The sequence below is a fragment of the Oncorhynchus gorbuscha genome, linkage group LG03, assembly GCF_021184085.1.
Source record: "Oncorhynchus gorbuscha isolate QuinsamMale2020 ecotype Even-year linkage group LG03, OgorEven_v1.0, whole genome shotgun sequence".
Classification (NCBI taxonomy): domain Eukaryota; kingdom Metazoa; phylum Chordata; class Actinopteri; order Salmoniformes; family Salmonidae; genus Oncorhynchus; species Oncorhynchus gorbuscha.
This window is the reverse complement of record NC_060175.1, coordinates 78,524,921-78,545,389: the sequence shown is the minus strand read 5'-3', so window position 1 is coordinate 78,545,389 and position 20,469 is coordinate 78,524,921. Positions and strand designations below refer to the sequence as shown.

Here is a 20,469-nt window from a genome sequence, read left to right as displayed (position 1 = left end):
ATGGAGTGATGGTGAAACCAACTGTGTGACAAGTTATGAGCAACATATGTTGATGTCATCACACATAATAGCTGTTTCCACCATCCTTTTGTTGAAGACATTGTTCTAGCCAGTGGTTCCAAGATATTTTGCATATGCCAAGGCTGAGTAGGCTTCATAATGTCATGCTTATCCCATTGAAAGTTGACCTATGCTAACTGTAAGCTTACAGTTCATATATGAATAGTATGCCTACATTTGTTCTAGCTCTAATAGCTTGAGGTCATTGTTCACAAGTTTCACACATGCACATAGGATGTCTTTAAAGTCAACATTATCACAAAATCAAAATACTGTAAGTGCGATGGTAATGCCATGCACTGTTGAGGTTAGATAACAATACCTTCCAGGAATCAGGTATTTGTATACTTAAGTCCAGTGTACAAGTACCTCAGCCCTGAACAAAGTGGCTGGCAGCACTGCAGCCAAGAATTAGTGCAAAACATCTCATAATAAATGTCGTATTGGCTATGTGTTGGCTATTGCTGCAGAGATGCCAACGCTGAACATTTTGGCCAAATGTCCAAATCGCACTGTTTGCAAACAAGAACATTATCAAACATTAGTGGCGTCAAAGGAAGGGGATGGTGCGAAAGCCTTTGACTCCTTGCAACAGCAACTACCTTTAGTCAGGGAGGTAAGAGGATGATGTTGGAAGGAGAGACTAGGTGTTAACGTGGTGAAGAACAGACGCCAGAAGCTTAAGCAATGGAAACATTGCTTAAAGGCCCACCGGATTTTTAAATGGACAAGCAGATGTTAAGCTTTGCAGAGGGAAACGAGAGCCAGGAGCTCCCGGGCCATGAACGTGTTAAGTCTCAAAATGCCTTTGGCCAATGATTAGATGTGAAGGGCCACAGGCTTTGACCTGCTTTTTCATATACAGCCGCATGAGTTCTACATGTGTATATTCAAGCGGATAAAAACAAGGTTGTGATCGACTTAAGCACATGCAATGCTTTAGTTTCCAGTGATAGACAGGCAGGTTAGGCAGACGACGTTACCACTTGTTTCCTCTTGGTTGCTTCCTGGCTAGAGTTCCTGTAATGGCCGTTGCTAGAGTCGTTGGTGACATTCTGCCTGTTGCGAACTCTTGTCTCCCTGGACCACTGTGTTTTCAGAGGAAGGGTTGAAGGGGGAGCTGCATGGGAGGCCAAAGCCTTTGAGCCAAAGGAGAAGGTGTCTGTAAAATCTGGGTAAGCCTCAGGATGACCTTCATGGATTAGTCTTCCACCGTCAGTCCAGAAACTCGATCCAGTAATGTCCCTCTGATCCTTGTGTTCACCAGTCCCTTGTAGCTCATTCTCTGGTAGCCAATGCTTTGTGACCTCTGTGTGCTGGTTGGAGGTTGCCATCCCTTGCTTGCTGTCATTTGAATCAGGACATGCTGGAGGCAAAACTATTCTCTTCCTGGTTTCAGAGGGTTCCTCTGTTGATTGCATCACCCGAGTGTCATCGACACTTCCGGCCACGCCTCCTTCAGCTTGGGATTGCGTTTGAGGATTGATGACCCCTTTGTTCCCCCCTTTATTCAAAGACTTCTTTGATCTCTGTGGCTTGAGAGGAACTATTCGGGTGACTTTGGAGTGTGATGCACTCCCAGTTTTGTTGGAATAGTTTCCTCTCTCGGGCTTTGGTTCTTTTGTTTCCAGAGCTTCAGGTTCTCTCATCTCCCTCTTTCTTTCAGACTCACTTCCACCTTGGTTGCTGTTATTTACAGATTCCATAGCGACCTGGTCATTGCTATTGTTTTTTCTCTCTGGGAACGATTCATACTGATACCGACCCTGCTTCAACTGTTTGCTTTTCATTTCAATCCTCTCTTTGGAATAGAGATTATCCACTGGAGGTGAATCAAATCCATTCTCTTGAACACTGTTCTTTGAGAAAAAGGTGTCATATGAATACGTATTACTTCCAAAGGTTGCATCATCCACGGAGTGCATATCCTTATGCCCAGTTGCAGTCGAAACTGTTTCTTGTCTTTGGGATCTTGATCCAGTGCCACCTACTTTAGTTTTTCCAGATTCCTGAGGTAAAGTTACAGGCTTCATCTCTGTTGCTTTTCCAACTTGCACATCCTCAGACACCATACCAATACACGTGTCCTTGGGATCAAAAGCTAAGTGCAGTGTATAGGGAGAGGACTGATTCTGTTCTTCTTTTGAGCTTCCGCGAGCACCATCTTGCTTTTCACTCAATATGGAATCCACAGAGGCCTATATATTGGTAAAAACACAGATTAATTAAGCTGCATGTATCCATTCTGATGCATTACTATGGAGTTTGTTACACCATATCACCCCATGGACTTAAGGTAGTATGTCATTTGAAAGGACTGGATGAGTGAAAGCTATATATGGTGGAAGACTATTTTTATACAGGTTGGAGTTTTCGCAATATTTTTCCACCTATCTATTAGAGAGCCGTGTTCCCTGTAGCTTTTTTATCAGCATTTTGCAAAGGAAACCAACTACTTTAGTCATGGGCAGTGGAGGGGGACAAACGGAGTATGAGGGTGCCTGTCCTTCCAATTAAGTGGTAAGTGAAACCCTCCCAGCAAACATGCCAACATTGGCATGATGTGGGCCCAATGCAGCCTAAAATATTGGCTCAATGTAGGCTGCCCACATTTGGGCAACACTGTTGCTCGTGCACCATCGTGTGCAAATTGACTTTGACCCCCCACACCAAACGTGATAACCACACATAGGTTAAAATATCAAAACAAACTCTTTAACCAATTATATTAATTTGGGGACAGGTCAATAAAAAAATAAAAAAATAGAGCATTAAAGCATTAAACATTTATGGCAATTTAGCTAGCTTGCAGTTGCTAGCTAAATTTGTCCTATTTAGCTAGTTTGCTGTTGCTAGCTAATTTGTCCAAGTATATAAACTTTGAGTTGTTATTATTATTCTTTTTTTTCAGTTCATCTTTCAATCCCCCTATGTGGGTATAACCAATGAGGAGATGGCACGTGGGTATCTGCTTCTATAAACCAATGACGAGATGGGAGAAGCAGGACTTGCACAGCGTTCAGCGTCACAAATAGAACTGACTTCTATTTGAGCTCTTGGCAACGCAGACGCTCATTGGCACATGCAAGCAGTGTGGGTGCAATAATTTCATAACATGTATGTTTACATTTATTTTGCAACGCTCGCACACCGGACGCGAGCGGTGTGGTCAGCATTTGAGGCAGGTGGCCCCAATATGGGACCCAATATAAGCTTATAGTATTGGCCCTATGTGTATTGCTGACCTTATGCCAATTTACCAGTTTTATCTATTATTTAATGGAGATGTATTTATTCATAATGTATTTAATGCAATTTAACAAATGTTCTAGCCTTCAATGTATTTATTTATTGTTTCAGAAAGACAACAAATCCTATCATCCATATATTTTTTTACAAGAGAAACTGTTTAATTTCACATGTACTTATTGAAATCAACTTCTTTGATGTAAACTCCCCGAAATCTTACGTGGATTTTTGGCTGGTATTGAATGTGTTTTATAGATGTGTCTGTGTTGAGTTTAGAGACAAATAGGCGTATGTGTTATTCTGGTCACTGACTGAGGCAGTACGACCTTCAGAGCTACATATACCATTTATTTTCTCTGGCTCAGTATGTCACTGGTGAGATTTTCATCTTTCTGGCAGTATAAGCATTACTAGTTATTGTTTACGTCCCTCTCATGATAAATAATGACGTTTTGGTATATCTATTTGAATCAACATTTTGCCATTACATCTAACATGTTAAAGATTTCATCATTGGCAGTGCACAAGATAAATCTTTTGGGGGCATCACACAACAGAACACTTGAACAACAGAACAAACTAGAACAGCCCTCTAAGTAACAGTTGCACAAAAATAACTGCAATCCACGGCCCCAAATATTCTAATGAGCGCAGCATCTACATTATGAAGTAGCTGGCTTGGTGTTGGCTAGGCCGAGCTGGGCTAGCCCGTGAGGGGCTGGTGTTGGCTTGGTGTGGGCTAGACCATGCCAACATTGCCAACAGAATACCCACAGGGGGCCAATGGGGTCATGTTTGCTGGGCTGGTGAGAATGAGTATACAGTAAGATTCCAAATTACAGCTTTGGAAAGTAACATCGCCCCCCCTTACCTGTTTCCTCTCTGGGGTGCCTCCAGGGGGCGTGGCTGTGGACAAGCGTTTCTCCCTCTGTGACAGCTTGCTGTTGGGCTCCCTGAGAGCTCTCTTTAGTTCGTTGATGCTGGCCTGGTGCTTCTGCAGGACATCCTCGGGCTTGTCCAGGAACTGCTGCTAGATAGAGAGAGGGAGATAGTAGACTGGAGTTAGTATTCTTCCTACTTCCATTTCAGACATCTCAGGGATTGAACCAGACATGGACATTTGAATGAAAAGAGCCGTGTTAATGGTCAATTATGTGTTTGCAATTCTTCATCTCAAATTCCACCTCCATTTCAATTCTGCTCGGAGCTCACAACATGGATGTTACAACAAAAATCCAATCTGTTTCTGATATGGGCTAAATAATGAGACTAACGAACCTATGCATGAATGAAGAGTATAGACATGGACCCCATTACACTCCTCTTGAGTAATGAGTACATCGTTATTTATCTGCCCTGGAATTACACATTTCTGGCAAGCGATATCTTGAATTTTCCAGATGATCAAATCACACACTATGAAAGATTTTAAAATCAACTGATGTTATGTCATCCTCAGCTGTAATTTTATCTGATTAATATCTTTCAATCACGATGACATCAAGTTAATGACATTTTTATGTTTTCCTTCAAGGCTTGCAATACTTTATTGGCTAACACTTTACTTGACACCCAGCATCATAATAAGTTATGACATGGTCATAACTATGTCATAATATGTCATAACAGCTTACATAATATGGTCATAACACTGTCATGACACATTTATATTTGTTGTGACATATACTGCGTTATTTTATGGCTGGTTCTGACACCTACACCTACCATGGTGGCTATTTTTCATTATGGCTGGTTATGACGTCTACATACTGTAAGTGTCAAAACCCACAAAACCTACCACACAAGGCAAAACATTCCATTACACCATAGCCTAAGTGTCAACAGAATGTTAATGTAGTATATAGATTTTTTAAATTTACCATATTAAATTATCATTGTAATTGAGCACACATTGATGTCAAACACACTCCAATTCGCATACTGTCCCAACAGACCCACAGATGACGCAAAATCTCAATCTCACTCCACAACGCCCTTCCCCACCTTGACAAAAGGAACACCTATGTGAGGACGCAGTTCATTGACTACAGCTCAGCGTTCAACACCATAATGCCCACAAAGCTCATCACTAAGCTAAGGACCCTGGGACTAAACACCTCCCTCTGCAACTGGATCCTGGACTTTCTGACAGGCCATCCCCAGGTGGTAAGGGTAGGCAACAACACATCTGCCACGCTGATCCTCAACAATGGGGACCCTCGGGGGGGGGGGGGTGTGCTTAGTCCCCTCCTATACTCCCTGTTAACCCACAACTGTGTAGCCTAGCACGACTCCAACACCATTGTTAAGTTTGCTGTGGTAGGCCTGATCACCCACAATGATGAGACAGCCTATAGGGAGGAGGTCAGAAACTTGGTAGTGTTCCAGAACAACAACCTCTCCCTCAATGTGAGCAAGACAAAGAAGATGATATTTGACTAGAGGAAAAGGAGGGCCAAACAGACCCCCATTAATAACAACAGGGCTATAGTGGAGCGGGTCAAGAGTTTCAAGTTCCTTGGTGTCCACATCATCAACAAACTATCATGGTCCAAACACACCAAGACAGTCGTGAAGAGGGCACAACAACACCTTTTCCCCGTCAGGAGACTGAAAAGATTTGGCATGGCTCCCCAGATCCTCAAAAAGTTCTAGAGCAGCACCATCGAGAGCATCCTGACTGGTTGCATCACCGTCTGGTATGGCAACTGCTTGGCATCCGACCGGAAGGCACTACAGAGGGTACTTTTTTTGTTGTTGTCAAAGACTCCATTCACCTAAGTCATAGACTGTTCTCTCTGCTACCACACGGCAAGCGGTACCGGAGCGCTAAGTCTAGGTCCAAAAGGCTCCTTAACAGCTTCTACCCTCAAGCCACTGCTGGACAATTAATCAAATGGCTGCCCGGACTATTTGCATTTATTATCTATGCATAGTCACTTTACACCTACATACATGTACAAATTACCTAAACTAACATGTAATTGAACTGCAAGTCTAGGACTAAAAGGCTCCTCCCGGGGAAGGACTGCCCGTTCCATGATCTCGCCATCACGGTTGACAACTCCATTGTGTCCTCCTCCCAGAGCGCTAAGAACCTTGGCGTGATCCTGGACAACACCCTGTCGTTCTCAACTAACATCAAGGCGGTGGCCCGTTCCTGTAGGTTCATGCTCTACAACATCCGCAGAGTACGACCCTGCCTCACACAGGAAGCGGCGCAGGTCCTAATCCAGGCACTTGTCATCTCCCGTCTGGATTACTGCAACTCGCTGTTGGCTGGGCTCCCTGCCTGTGCCATTAAACCCCTACAACTCATCCAGAACGCCGCAGCCCGTCTGGTGTTCAACCTTCCCAAGTTCTCTCACGTCACCCCGCTCCTCCGCTCTCTCCACTGGCTTCCAGTTGAAGCTCGCATCCGCTACAAGACCATGGTGCTTGCCTACGGAGCTGTGAGGGGAACGGCACCTCAGTACCTCCAGGCTCTGATCAGGCCCTACACCCAAACAAGGGCACTGCGTTCATCCACCTCTGGCCTGCTCGCCTCCCTACCACTGAGGAAGTACAGTTCCCGCTCAGCCCAGTCAAAACTGTTCGCTGCTCTGGCCCCCAATGGTGGAACAAACCCCTCACGACGCCAGGACAGCGGAGTCAATCACCACCTTCCGGAGACACCTGAAACCCCACCTCTTTAAGGAATACCTAGGATAGGATAAGTAATCCCTCTCCCCCCCTTTAAGATTTAGATGCACTATTGTAAAGTGACTGTTCCACTGGATGTCATAAGGTGAATGCACCAATTTGTAAGTCGCTCTGGATAAGAGCGTCTGCTAAATGACTTAAATGTAAAATGTAATGCTCCTGAACAGCTTCTACCCCCAAGCCATAAAACTACTGAACAATAAATAAAATCGCCACCGGACAATTTACATTGACCCCTCCCTTTTGTACGCTGCTGCTACTCGCTGTTAATTATCACTTCACCCCCACCTACATGTACAAATTACCTCAACTAACCTGTACCCCCGCACACTGACTCGGTACCGGTGCCCCCTGTATATAGCCTCGTTATTCTTAATGTGTTACTATTTATTATTACTTTTTATTTTAGTCTACTTGGTAAATATTTTCTTAAATCCTCTTTAACTGCACTGTTGGTTAAAGGCTTGTAAGTAAGCATTTTACGGTACGGTCTACACTTGACATCCTCTTTTTGACTGATATACGGGCATGTATGCATCATGAAGTGTATTTTCTACAACCTATTTAAAATATGATGTAGGTGTCATAACCAGCCATAGCATTACACAATATACAGTACCAGTCAAATGTTTGGATACACCTACTCATTCAAGGGGTTTTCTTTATTTTTACTATTTTCTACATTGTAGAATAACAGTGAAGACATCCAAACTATGAAATAACACATGGAATCATGTAGTAACCAAAGAAGTATTGAACAAATGAAAATATATTTATATTTGAGTTCTTCAATGGAGCCACCCTTTACCTTGATGACCGCTTTGCACACCCTTGGCATTCTCTCGACTACCTCAATGAAGCTGGTTAACTGGAATGCATTTCAATTAACAGCTGTGCCTTATTAAAAGTTAATTTGTGGAATAGCTTTCCTTCTTAATGCGTTTGAGCCAATCAGTTGTGTTGTGACAAGGTAGGGGTGGTATACAGAAGATAGCCCTATTTAATAAAAGACTAAGTCCATTTTATGACAAGAACAGCTCAAATAAGCAAAGAGAAACAACAGACCATCAATACTTGAAGAAATGAAGGTCAGTCAATCTGGAAAATCCCAAGAACTTTCAAAGTTTCTTAAAGTGAAGTTGCAAAAACCATCAAGCGCTGACTGAAACTGACTCTCATGAGGACTGACACAGGAAAGGAAGACCCAGAGTTACCTCTGCTGCAGAGGATAAGTTCATTAGCGTTAACTGCACCTCAGATTGCAACCCAAATAAATGCTTTACAGAGTTCAAGTAACAGACATATCACAACATCAACTGTTCAGAGGAGACTGCGTGAATCAGGCATTCATGGTCAATTTGCTGCAAAGAAACCACTACTAAAGGACACCAGTAAGAAGAAGAAATTTCCTTGGGCCAAGAAACACATGCAATGGACATTAGACCGGTGGAAATCTGTCCTTTGGTCTAAAGAGTCTACATTTTAGATTTTTAGTTCCAACCGTGGTGTCTTTGTGAGACGCAGAGTAGGTGAACAAATGATCTCTGCATGTGTGGTTCCCAACGTGAAGCATGGAGGAGGAGGTGTGATGGTGTGGGGGTGCTTTGCTTGTGACACGGTCAGTGATTTATTTAGAATTCAGGGCACACTTAACCAGCATGGCTACCACAGCATTCTGCAGCGATACGCCATCATATCTGGTTTGCGCTTAGTGGGACTATCATTTGTTTTTCAACAGGACAATGACCTAAAACACACCTCCAGGCTGTGTAAAGGCTATTTGACCAAGAAGGAGCGTGATGGAGTCACTTCAGATGACCAGGCATCCACAATCACCCGACCCGAAATGGTTTTGGATGAGTTAGACTGCAGAGTGAAGGAAAAGCAGCCAACAAGTGCTCAGCATATGTGGGAACTCCTTTAAGACTGTTGGAAAATCATTCCTCATGAAGCTGGTTGAGAATGCCAAGAGTGTGCAAAGCTGTCATCAAGGCAAAGGGTGGTTACTTTGAATATTTTTTTATTTGTTTAATACTTTTTTGGTTACTACATGATTCCATATGTGTAATTTCATAGTTTTGATGTCTTCACTATTATTCTACAATGTAGAAAATAGTACAAATAAAGAAAACCCTTGAATGAGTAGGTCTGTCCAAACTTTTGACTGGAACTGAATGTCACAACATATGTAAATATATGGGTCATGACAGTGTAATGAGCATATTATGACAGGTTATGCCAAGTTATGTCAGCTGTTATGACATATTATGATATGCTTATGACCGTGTCATAACGTATTATTACACTGGGTGTCAAGTCACTTTATTGCAATACTGTAATATTATAATGTAGCTTAATAGAGACTGTGGCTATAAAAGCAATAGAACAAAAATGCAGAATACTCTGTCTGCTACTGGCTTTGTCTATGTTAACAATGACCAAACCTACAACTGAACTTTTACAATAAAGCTGTCCTTAATAAACGCAAACAAACTGAGGGGTGGACTGAAGCTGTACTGAACAACATATATTGCTGCCCTTACTGATCAACACTGTCAAGATGAGCTACACAGCACAGCACATGACAGCACACCTGGTGAGGGGTCACAGAGAGAGAGCACAGGCACAGAACAAGGAGAAGCAGTACCTCCTGTTGGGGGCATGAGGTGGCCAGATCCTGGTCTGACTGGGAGGGGGCATAGGCACAGAGTAAGAGGTGGGGTGGGGGTGGGGCACGTGCAGAGACAAAGAGGCAGAGTACCGCAGGTGAGTCAAGAAGGCAGGCACACACACACACACACCCACACAGAGGTTGTGTTGGAAGCATCCAAGCATCTCACTGAGACAGTGAGTTCGTTCAGCGATGGAAACATCTAGTATTTGGAGACAGATGTACAGAGACATGAACACTGGTGAATTACATAAATGCTGTAACTGAGATATTTGGAGGAAGGACTCAGAGTCTCGTGCTATTTCTCACTCCAAACATTTCAATGGCAAAGTATGAAAGATCAGCATTCAAGGACCTAGATGTTGTCATTGATAGTTCAATGTGAAGGTTTTAAATGGTGTTTACTTTTGTATTATGGAGATGAATGTAAATCAAACATACAGTAGTTGTGTTCAAGCTCAGCTAATCCTTCTAATGACAATGTACACATGAAAATGGTAATGGACCCATTGTTGAACACAGCTGGACACTCAGCTGCACTGAAATGAATTCCCTATGTAGACATATTACAAACACTGACCAAACACAGTCTAAATACCTTGATAGTACCCAGACTTCATAATGCCATTAGCCTACCCTGGTCTACTACGACGGTGATCCAGTCAAGTGATGTGATTTAGGCTGTGCACAATGCAAAGGGATCTAAGAAAGCCATGACTGTACTGTCCATGTGGAATAACACTTGGAGTAATAACCTAGCTACAAGTCGGAACAGGCTGAATAAAGAAATAAACAACACAAAAACCCAGAACAAACAGACAAACAGACATACAGACAGACACTAGTCATCACAAACGAAGTACCTCAAGCTTTGAGTCTACTGGCGAGCCTGCCTCCTCACCCTGCAAGCGAGAAGGTGGGAAGAGAGAAGCGGTTGTTCAGTGGGGCGCAGGAAGCCACAGCAGGAAGAGGAGAAAATGAATTTTAGGAGGGTGAAGGGTGCAACAGGGCGAGGGAGAAAGACAGCATGTTAGATTTGAAGAGGAGATTAAGGAAACAGAGCACAGAGAAGGGCATGAGTTCCACGCAGAGGAGCAGAAGGGAGGGAAGAGGAGCCGAGGACAGAGGGAATATGGATTAGACTAAAGTTAATGCAGGAGAGAGGGATGAGTGTAAGTCAGGGGCTCACATGATGGATTTTCTCACTGCGCTGCAGGTTAGGTATTCTGATATTTCAAAAAGCACATATTTAGACATTGATGGAACTGGAACTACAAGGGGAGGAATATGAGTAAAATTAATCATTCTTCTTTGTATCTTATGCATTTAATTAAAAAAACTAGTTAGGTACGTACATTTGATAAATAACCACAATTCTAACAAACCTGAATTTAACTTACTAACCAAGGGTCTTGTTTTACCAGGTTCTTTTGTTTTAAATCATATTAATAGAGTTAAAATAATAAAATGGAGTGGCTGTGTGGCCAAAAGCATCGGAAGCCTCTTCCCGACAGCTTAACAATCAAAACGTCTCAGCATTTGCGCGATCCTCTACTTTAATATTCGTTTTATGCATCTGCTGCTCCCTCCATTGCTGCTTCCCCCTCCTGTGTGTGTGTGTGTGTGTGTGTGTGTGTGTGTGTGTGTGTGTGTGTGTGTGTGTGTGTGTGTGTGTGTGTGTGTGTGTGTGTGTGTGTGTGTGTGTGTGTGTGTGTGTGTGTGTGTGTGTGTGTGTGTGTGTGTGTGTGTGTGAAATTGGGGGTTAGTGTTCAGGATTCATTTCGTTTTTATCATTTTTGGATACATGTTAATGCCATATATTTTATGTGGAAAAATCTATACAACCAAGCAATCAACTTGTGAAATTGGCTAATAATTCACTAAAGCATAAAAAAAACTGCCTCACATTGTATCCTGGTGTTGCATGCTCTCCCCACTGAATATAATTTATCCCGGTAACATCAATATGGTTACCAACACTATAATATTTCTCATGAAGGCAGGTATTCTACCTGGAAGAAAACATTTGGGCACGATCCTGTCTCAGCTCGCATATCTCACAGCGTCTGTAACACATGCACAGAATGTGATTCGGTTGTTTAGCTCTGGAGAAGAGGCGTCCAATTCAGCCATAATAAAAAGGGGGATCTAACAATACATCCACTTTAGGTAGAAAGATAGACTTTCACTCACTGTCATGTGAATTTGGACAGTGAACCACATTGGCTCTATACCAGGGGTGGGCAAACTACGTCCCGTGTTGTTGACGAACAAATCGGTTATAACAAAATGTCTGAGGCCCTCCGTTGAATTTCAAAATCCCGATGTGGTCCTTGAGCCAAAACATTTGCCCACCCCTGCTTTATATTCAAGCATTTTCGATTTGAGATTGAATATTTCATAAGAGGCGACAGTACACAATGTCATCTTTTATTTGAGGGTATTTTCATTATCTGTTTTACCATTTAGAAACCTAATGGCCATGTCTGAAATCTGTCTTGCCTTCTACTTACTTCAACTACATACTATGTAGTAATAGTACTGCATACTACTTAGAACATACTGCTTAGTAAAAACGTAAGCAGTAAGCAATAAATATCAACCTATTGCTCATCCATACTGATAAGATGTCTGTCACGCCTTGGTCTCAGTATTTTGTGTTTTCTTTAATTATTTGTTCAGGCCAGGGTGTGACATGGGTTTATGTTTGTTGTTTTGTATTTATAATAGTTATTTCATGTATCACAATTGTTTCATTAAAGACATGAGTAACCACCACTCTGCATTTCGGTCCGACTCTCTTTCTACAAACGAAGAACGCCGTTACAGAATCACCCACCACACACGGACCGAGTGGCATGGTAACAGGCAGTGACAGCAGGAGCAGCAAAAGGAGGATGAATTATTTGGAGAATGGACATGGGAAGACGTGTTGGATGGTAAAGGTTGTTACACTTGGGAGGAGATACTGGCCGGAAGAGATCGCCTCCCATGGGAACAGGTGGAGGCACTTAGGAGAGCAGAGGCAGCCAGAGATAGGAGCCGACGATACGAGGGAACACGGTTGGCAAGGAAGCCCGAAAATCAGCCCAAAAAAAATATTGGGGGGGGGCTTACAGGGAGTATGGCTATGCCAGGTAGGAGACCTGCGCAAACTCCCTGTGCTTACCGGTGGGCTAGAGAGACCGGGCAGACACTGTGTTATTCTATGGAGCGCACGGTGTTTCCAGTGCGGGTGCATAGCCCGGTGTGGTTCATACCAGCCCTTCGTATTGGCCGGGCTAGAGTGGGCATCGAGCCAGGTAAGGTTGGGCAGGCTCGGTGCTCAAGAGCTCCAGTGCGCCTGCACGGTCCGGTCTATCCAGAGCCACCTCCACACACCAGTCCTCCGGTAGCAGCTCCCCGCACCAGGCTTCCTGTGCGTGTCCTCGATCCAGTATCACCAGTGCCAGCACCACTCATCAGGCCTACAGTGCGCCTCACCTCTCCTGTGCTGTCGGAGTCTCCCGCCTTTTCAGCGCTATCAGAGCCTTCCTCCTCTACAGCGCTGCCGGAGCCTCCTGCCTGTTCGGAGCAGCCTGAGCTGTCATTCTGCATGAAGCAGCCAGAGATGTCAGTCTGCATGAAGCAGCCAGAGCTGTCAGTCTGCAAAGAGCTGCGAGTCTGCAAGGAGCTGTCAGCCTGCATGGAGCAGCCAGAGCTGTCAGTCTGCAAGGAGCTGTCAGTCTGCATGGAGCAGCCAGAGCTGTCAGTCTGCATAGAGCAGCTAGATCCGCCAGTCAGCCATGATCTTCTAGATCTGCCAGTCAACCAGATTCTTCCAGATCAGCCAGTCAACCAGATTCTTCCAGATCTGCCAGTCAACCAGATTCTTCCAGATCTGCCAGTCAACCAGTCTCTTCCAGATCTGCCAGTCAACCAGTCTCTTCCAGATCTGCCAGTCAACCAGAATCTTCCAGATCTGCTAGTCAACCAGAATCTTCCAGATCCGCCAGCCAGCCAGGATCTACCGGAGCCTACTACCTGCCTGAGCTTCATCTCAGTACTGGGCTTCCTCTCAGTACTGGGTTTCCTCTCAGTATCGAGCTTCCCCTCAGTCCCGAGCTTCCCCTCAGTCCCGAGCTGCCTCAGTCCCGAGCTGCCCTTCAGTCCCGAGCTGCCCCTCAGTCCCGAGCTGCCCCTCAGTCCCGAGCTGCCCCTCAGTCCCCAGCTGCTCCTCAGTTCAGTGGGGTTCTGGGTGAGGACTATTAGGCCATGGTCGGCGGCGAGGGTGGATTATCCCAGGACGCGAAGGGGAGGAACTAGGACATTTATGGAGTGGGGTCCACGTCCCGAGCCGGAACCGCCACCATGGACAGACGCCCACCCGGACCCTCCCTATGGTTGTGAGGTGCGTCCGGGAGTCCGCACCTTAGGGGGGGGTGGGGGTTCTGTCACGCCTTGGTCTCAGTATTTTGTGTTTTCTTTAATTATTTGTTCAGGCCAGGGTGTGACATGGGTTTATTGTATTGTCGTATTGGGGTTTTTGTAGGCATTGGGATTGTGGTTGATTAGGGGTGTGTCTAGTATAGGCTTGGCTGCCTGAGGCGGTTCTCAATCAGAGTCAGGTGATTCTTGTTGTCTCTGATGGGGAACCGTATTTAGGTAGCCGGGGTTTCACTGTGTATTTCGTGGGTGATTGTTCCTGTCTCTATGTAGTGTTCACCAGATAGGCTGTAATTAGATTTCACGTTACGTTTGTTGTTTTGTATTTATAATAGTTATTTCATGTATCGCGATTGTTTCATTAAAGACATGAGTAACCACCACGCTGCGTTTCGGTCCGACTCTCTTTCTACAAACGAAGAACGCCGTTACAATGTCATCTAATGCGCAATCACACTTGTTCCCCGCAATTTGTTCATTTTTGTAGAGTGAGTTCCCTATTATGATCATCAAAAAAAATACAATTATCTTCCTTTGTGCAGCGATTTATACTAGATGAAACGCTGAGTTTTCACATTCTATAAAACGTATAAACTATAAATCTATTTTCACATACTCAAAAAGCCTACCATTTAGAACTCAAGGGTATTTGGACAAGGCCTATGTATCTAGTCCCCCCATTTGACAAATTCACGTATAGTGTATTAAATACGACAAACGTGTAGTATTTGTTTGCATATTCCTAGCATGCAATGACCACAACTACATTTGCAGTTTGTTTTGGTTGTGCTTTGGGTTATGAATGAATCATGAGGAGTGAGTGAGAAGGTTACAGAGGCTACAACAAAACATGCTAATCTCTCACCATTACCAATAACAGAGAAGGTTAGCATTTTGGGGGGGGTATATGATCTTTGTCCCTCTGTAACTTTCTCAATCATTCACGGTTCATCCATTATCATGGTAGCGTCCACATTAACAAAGAAGTGTTCAGAAACATATTCTATTCTTACTTACAATACAAGTAACTCCAAAGTTACACAATATATTATTCACCATTCAGATCTTATTGGGCAAAATATAATCTGAAACACAACCAAAACAAACTGCAAATACGTCCAACAAGTTTGTTGAGTCACGAGCTTGATGTAGTCATTGAGTGCAAGGAATATGGGACCAAATGGTACGAAATGTTTGACTACTTTAATACACCGTGAATTTGTCAAAATAATTACTTACAAAATGGCAGAAAATGATCCTTTATCCTTTCACCTGTCTTTCACCAGTGATCCTTTATGATGGAGAGGACTCAAGGAAAAAGGGAGCCATCATCTACTATGAATATAGGGTCCGCCACCCTTGTCTCGCCTTGTACCTTCAGCTCCATGGTCTTGGCGGATGCGGCAAAACCATCAGTCTCCTCGTCCTGATCCTGGTACTCCTGGTCTTGTTCCTGGTAATCCTGATCCTGGTCTAGGTCCAGACTGCCCTCTTGTTCCAGGTCTTCTCTGGACAGGAACTGGGTGTGATCACTGGAGCTGCGCTGGGACAGCTGGTCCATGCTGTCTCCCAGGGCTGAGGCTGGGCAGGGGATGGGGGTAGGGCACACAAAGGATGGCGGAGAAAAGAGAGAAAAGCTAGTCAGCCCTGGCTCACAGAAAGCAAGAGAAAGGTCAACATTGTCTGTACGGTAAATTATGATTGATCGATATTACAATTTGTTTACATTGACATCCATTTTACAGGTAAGTATTTATCTCCTTACAGTTGAGGCAGGGTAAACTGATTCAGGAGTCAGAACATAGATTATGGCCAGGAGTCATTCAAAGGTGCGTTCATAGCCATGGGAAGATGTTTGGCGGGGGATGCATGCACTACATTGGTTCGCTAATACAGGACCAGTAAAGGCCCAGTGCACTACGTTTGTGAATATATATTTTTTATTTCCTGATTTTTCAGCACCCCTACTTAGAAATATTTAACACGGTAGGCCATTTGAGAACAAGTTCTCATTTACAACTGTGACCTGGCCAAGATAAAGCAAAGCAGTGCGACAAAAACAACAACACAGAGTTACACATGGGATAAACAAACGTAGAGTCAATAACACGATAGAAAAATCTATGTACAGTGTGTGCAAATGTAGTAAGATTAGGGAGGTAAGGCAATAAATAGGCCATAGAGGCTAAATAATTACAATGTAGCAATAACACTGGAGTGATAGTTGTGCAGATGATGATGTGCATGTAGGGATACTGGGGTGCAAAATAGCTAAATAAATGTATAAATAACAATATGGGGATGAGGTAGTTGAGTGTACTATTTACAGATGTGCTATGTACAGGTGCAATGATCGGTAAACTGCTCTGACAGCTGATGCATACAATTAGTGAGGGAGATATGTCTCCAGCTTCAGTGACTTTTGCAATTCGTTCCAGTCATTGGCAGCAGAGAATTGGAAGGAAAGGCGGCCAAAGGAGGAGTTGGCTTTGGGGATGACCAGTGAAATATACCTGCTGGAGGGCGTGCTACAGGTGGGTGCTGCTATTGTGACCAGTGAGCTAAGATAAGGCAGGGCTTTACCTAGCAAAGACTTATAGATGACCTGGAGCCAGTGGGTTTGGCGACACAAATATGAAGCGAGGGCCAGCCAACGATAGCATATAGGTCACAGTGGTTGGTAGTATTTGGGGCTTTGGTGACAAAACGGATGGCACTGTGATAGACTACATCCAATTTTCTGAGTAGAGTGTTGGAGGCTATTTTGTAAATGACATCGCTGAAGTCAAGGATCGGTAGGATAGTCAGTTTTACGAGGGTATGTTTAGCAGCATAAGTGAAGCAGGATTTGTTGCTAAATAGGAAGCCGATTCTAGATTTAATTTTGGATTGGTGATGCTTAATGTGAGTTTGGAAAGAGAGTTTACAGTCTAACCAGACACCTAGGTTTTTGTAGTTGTCCACATATTCTAAGTCAGAAATTCTGCCAAACTCCAAGCATTGATTATGCAAGAATGGGCTGCCATCAGTCAGGATGTGGCCCAGAAGTTAATTTACAGCATTCCAGGGTGGATTGTAGAGTTCTTGAAAAAGAAGGGTCAACACTGCAAATATTGACTCTTTGCATCAACTTCATGTAATTGTCAATAAAAGCCTTTGAGACATGAAATGCTTGTAATTATACTTCAGTATTCCATAGTAACATCTGACAAAAATATCTAAAGACACTGAAGCAGCAAACTTTGTGGAAATTAACATTTGTGTCATTCTCAAAACTTTTGGCCACGACTGTATACTTCCCACGGCTATGGGTGTGTTGCAGCTCTGCACACTAGAAGTAGTGTGCAATGTTCTTTTCAATAACGCACCTAGGCTTGATTCCCGGCCTATGTATAACAATGTCCTATGGACATTCAATAATATAACAGTTGTTCTCAAATAGTACAAAGCCTGTTTAAAGTTCAAAATAATTCACAGTACAATCAGATGCTATCTATTCTATCTGCCTACCACTGCAATGTACACTCTTAGAAAAAAATGTGCTTTTTCGGCTGTCCCCATAGGAGAACTCTTTAAAGAACCATTTTTGGTTCCAGGTATAACTCTTTGGGTTCCATGTAGAGGGTTCTACATGGAACCCAAAAAGCGTTCTCCTATGGGGACAGCCAAAGAACCCTTTTGGATCCTTTTTTCTAAGAGTGTACTGATGCAAATTTGAAATAACAATGAATAAACAAGGACCTACTTGACAAAGTGGCATAAAGAAAAAAATGACAGAGTGGGCCCATATTCTAAGTGGTGAGTATGTTGTACAAATTCATGATGTTATAGTACATTAATAGTCCGGTCCTTACCTCCGTCCACACTGCGAGGCAGCAGGTACCTCTTGCTAACCGAACGGTCAAACTGTGGAGCTGGCCGGTCGATCAGCACACTGGCCTGACGCGACTGGGCCTGGGTCCGCCCACTGTAGCGGAATTTGGAGCCAATCACCAGGAAGCCCTTGGGAGGGGGCTCTGGAGACACCAACCTATAGAGAGACTCAGTTTTAGCATGAAGCTTTAAAGAGATTGACAGTATAATGTTTATATTTTTTATTAAACATTAACACAAACTCGTCATTTTGAATTTACATGTTTAATTACTCTGCCATTTTTAAAGTCATATTCCTTCCGTCCTTGACTTTTCAAAATAAGTCTATATAACGCACTGTCATTGTTAGAATTTGTGTTAAAAGCAGTTTTATTTATGTACCAGTCTGTCTTTAGTTATATATACATATAAATACAGTATACAGTGGGGCAAAAAAGTATTCAGTCAGCCACCAATTGTGCAAGTTCTCCCACTTAAAAATATGAGAGAGGCCTGTAATTTCACTTGATTCACTTCAACTATGACAAATAAAATTAGAAAACTAAAATCCAGAAAATCATTTGTGTCCAAATGATGGTGGAAAATAAGTAGTTCAGTCATCTTTGCCTTCTTGGGTACAGGATAGAGGTCGACAAATTAATCGGAATGGCCGATTAATTAGGGCCGGTTTCAAGTTTTCATAACAATCGGAAATCGGTATTTTTGGGTGCCAATTTTGCCGATTTCTTTTTCTTTTCTTTATACCTTTTTTAAACTAGGCAAGTCAGTTAAGAACACATTCTTATTTTCAATCGACGGCCTAGGAACGGTGGGTTAACTGCCTTGTTCAGGGGCAGAACGACAGATTTTCACCTTGTCAGCTCGGGGGATCCAATCTTGCAACCTTACAGTTAACTAGTCCAACGCTATAACCACCTGCCTCTCGTTGCACTCCACAAGGAGACTGCCTGTTACATGAATGCAGTAGAAGCCAAGGTAAGTTGCTAGCTAGCATTAAACTTATCTTATAAAAAACAATCAATCAATCATAATCACAAGTTATAACTACACATGGTTGATGATATTACTAGTTTATCTAGCGTGTCCTGCATTGCATATAAACGATGCAACGCTGGGGGATGATTTAACAAAAGCGCATTTGTGAAAAAAGCACAATCGTTGGATGACTGTACCTAACCATAAACACCAATGCCTTTCAATATTAACCAGGTTTAAATTGTGTCACTTCTCATGCGTTCACTGCACGCAGATTCAGGGTATATGCAACAGTTTGGGCAGCCTGGCTCATTGTGAACTATTTTGCCAGAATTTTACGTAACTATGACATAACACTGAAGGTTGTGCAATGTAACAAGAATATTTAGACTTAGGGATGCCACCCGTTAGATAAAATACCAAACGGTTACGTATTTCACTGAAATAATAAACGTTTTGTTTTCGAAATGATAGTTTCCGGATTTGACCATATTAATGACCAAAGGCTTGTATTTCTGTGTGTTATGTGTTAATTAAGTCTATGATTTGATAGAGCAGTTTGACTGAGCGATGGTAGGCAGCAGCAGGCTCGTAAGCATTCATTCAAACAGCACTTTCGTGCGTTTTGCAAGCAACTCTTCGCAAGCACAGAGCTGTTTATGACTTCAAGACTATCAGCCTAATGGCTGGTGTAACCGATGAGAAATGGCTAGCTAGTTAGCGCAGTGCACGCTAATAGCGTTTCAAATGTCACTCGCTCTGAGACTTGGAGTGGTTATTCCATTTGCTCTGCAAGGGCTGCGGCTTTTGTGGAGCGATGGGTAACACTGATTTGAGTGTGGCTGTTGTCGATGTGTTCCTGGTTCGAGCCCAGGTAGGGGTGAGGAGAGGGACGGAAAGAACAGTGCCTAAAAGAACATCCAATAGTCAAAGGTATATGAAATACAAATGGTATAGAGAGAAATAGTCCTATAAATACTGTATTAACTACAACCTAAAACCTCTTACCTTGGAATATTGAAGTCTCATGTTAAAAGGAACCACCACCTTTCATATGTTCTCATGTTCTGAGCAAGGAACTCAAACGTTAACTTTTTTACATGGCACATATTGCACTTTTACTTCTCCAACACTTTGTTTTTGCATTATTTAAACCAAATTGAACATGTTACATTTTTTATTTGAGGCTAAATAGATTTTTATTGATGTATTATATTAAGTTAAAATAAGTGTTCCTTCAGTAGTGTTGTAATTGTCATTATTACAAATAAATATAAAAGAATTGGCCGATTAATCGGTATCGGCTTATTTTTTTTTTGGTCCTCCAATAATCGGCATCGGCGTTTAAAAATCATAATCGGTCGACCTCAAGTACAGGAACAATGGTGGCCATCTTGAAGCATGTGGGGACAGCAGACTGGGATAGGGAACGACTGAATATCCGTAAAAAGACCAGCTAGCTGGTCTGCGCATGCTCTGAGGACGTGGCTTGTGATGCCATCTGGGCCAGCAGC

The 20,469-nt window shown here is 43.1% G+C and overlaps 2 protein-coding genes across 10 annotated transcripts in view; one reads left to right on the top strand and one right to left on the bottom strand.

Annotated features, from left to right (window-relative positions):
* Positions 1-20,469, top strand: part of LOC124031958 (neural cell adhesion molecule L1-like protein) — a 364,252-nt gene that overhangs the window by 159,202 nt on the left and 184,581 nt on the right. The window lies entirely within an intron of this gene.
* Positions 1-20,469, bottom strand: part of si:dkey-178k16.1 (protein 4.1) — a 102,693-nt gene that overhangs the window by 9,831 nt on the left and 72,393 nt on the right. Inside the window, exons 11-14 of one of the 2 annotated variants that reach the window (XM_046343827.1) lie at positions 17,962-18,137; positions 15,483-15,688; positions 10,546-10,584; positions 4,181-4,339 (exon numbers count right to left, since the gene is read on the bottom strand). In XM_046343827.1, the coding sequence (XP_046199783.1) occupies positions 4,181-4,339; positions 10,546-10,584; positions 15,483-15,688; positions 17,962-18,137 (580 nt within the window). The remainder of the gene's footprint in view (positions 1-4,180; positions 4,340-10,545; positions 10,585-15,482; positions 15,689-17,961; positions 18,138-20,469) is intronic. The other variant, XM_046343828.1, reaches the window with a different exon arrangement.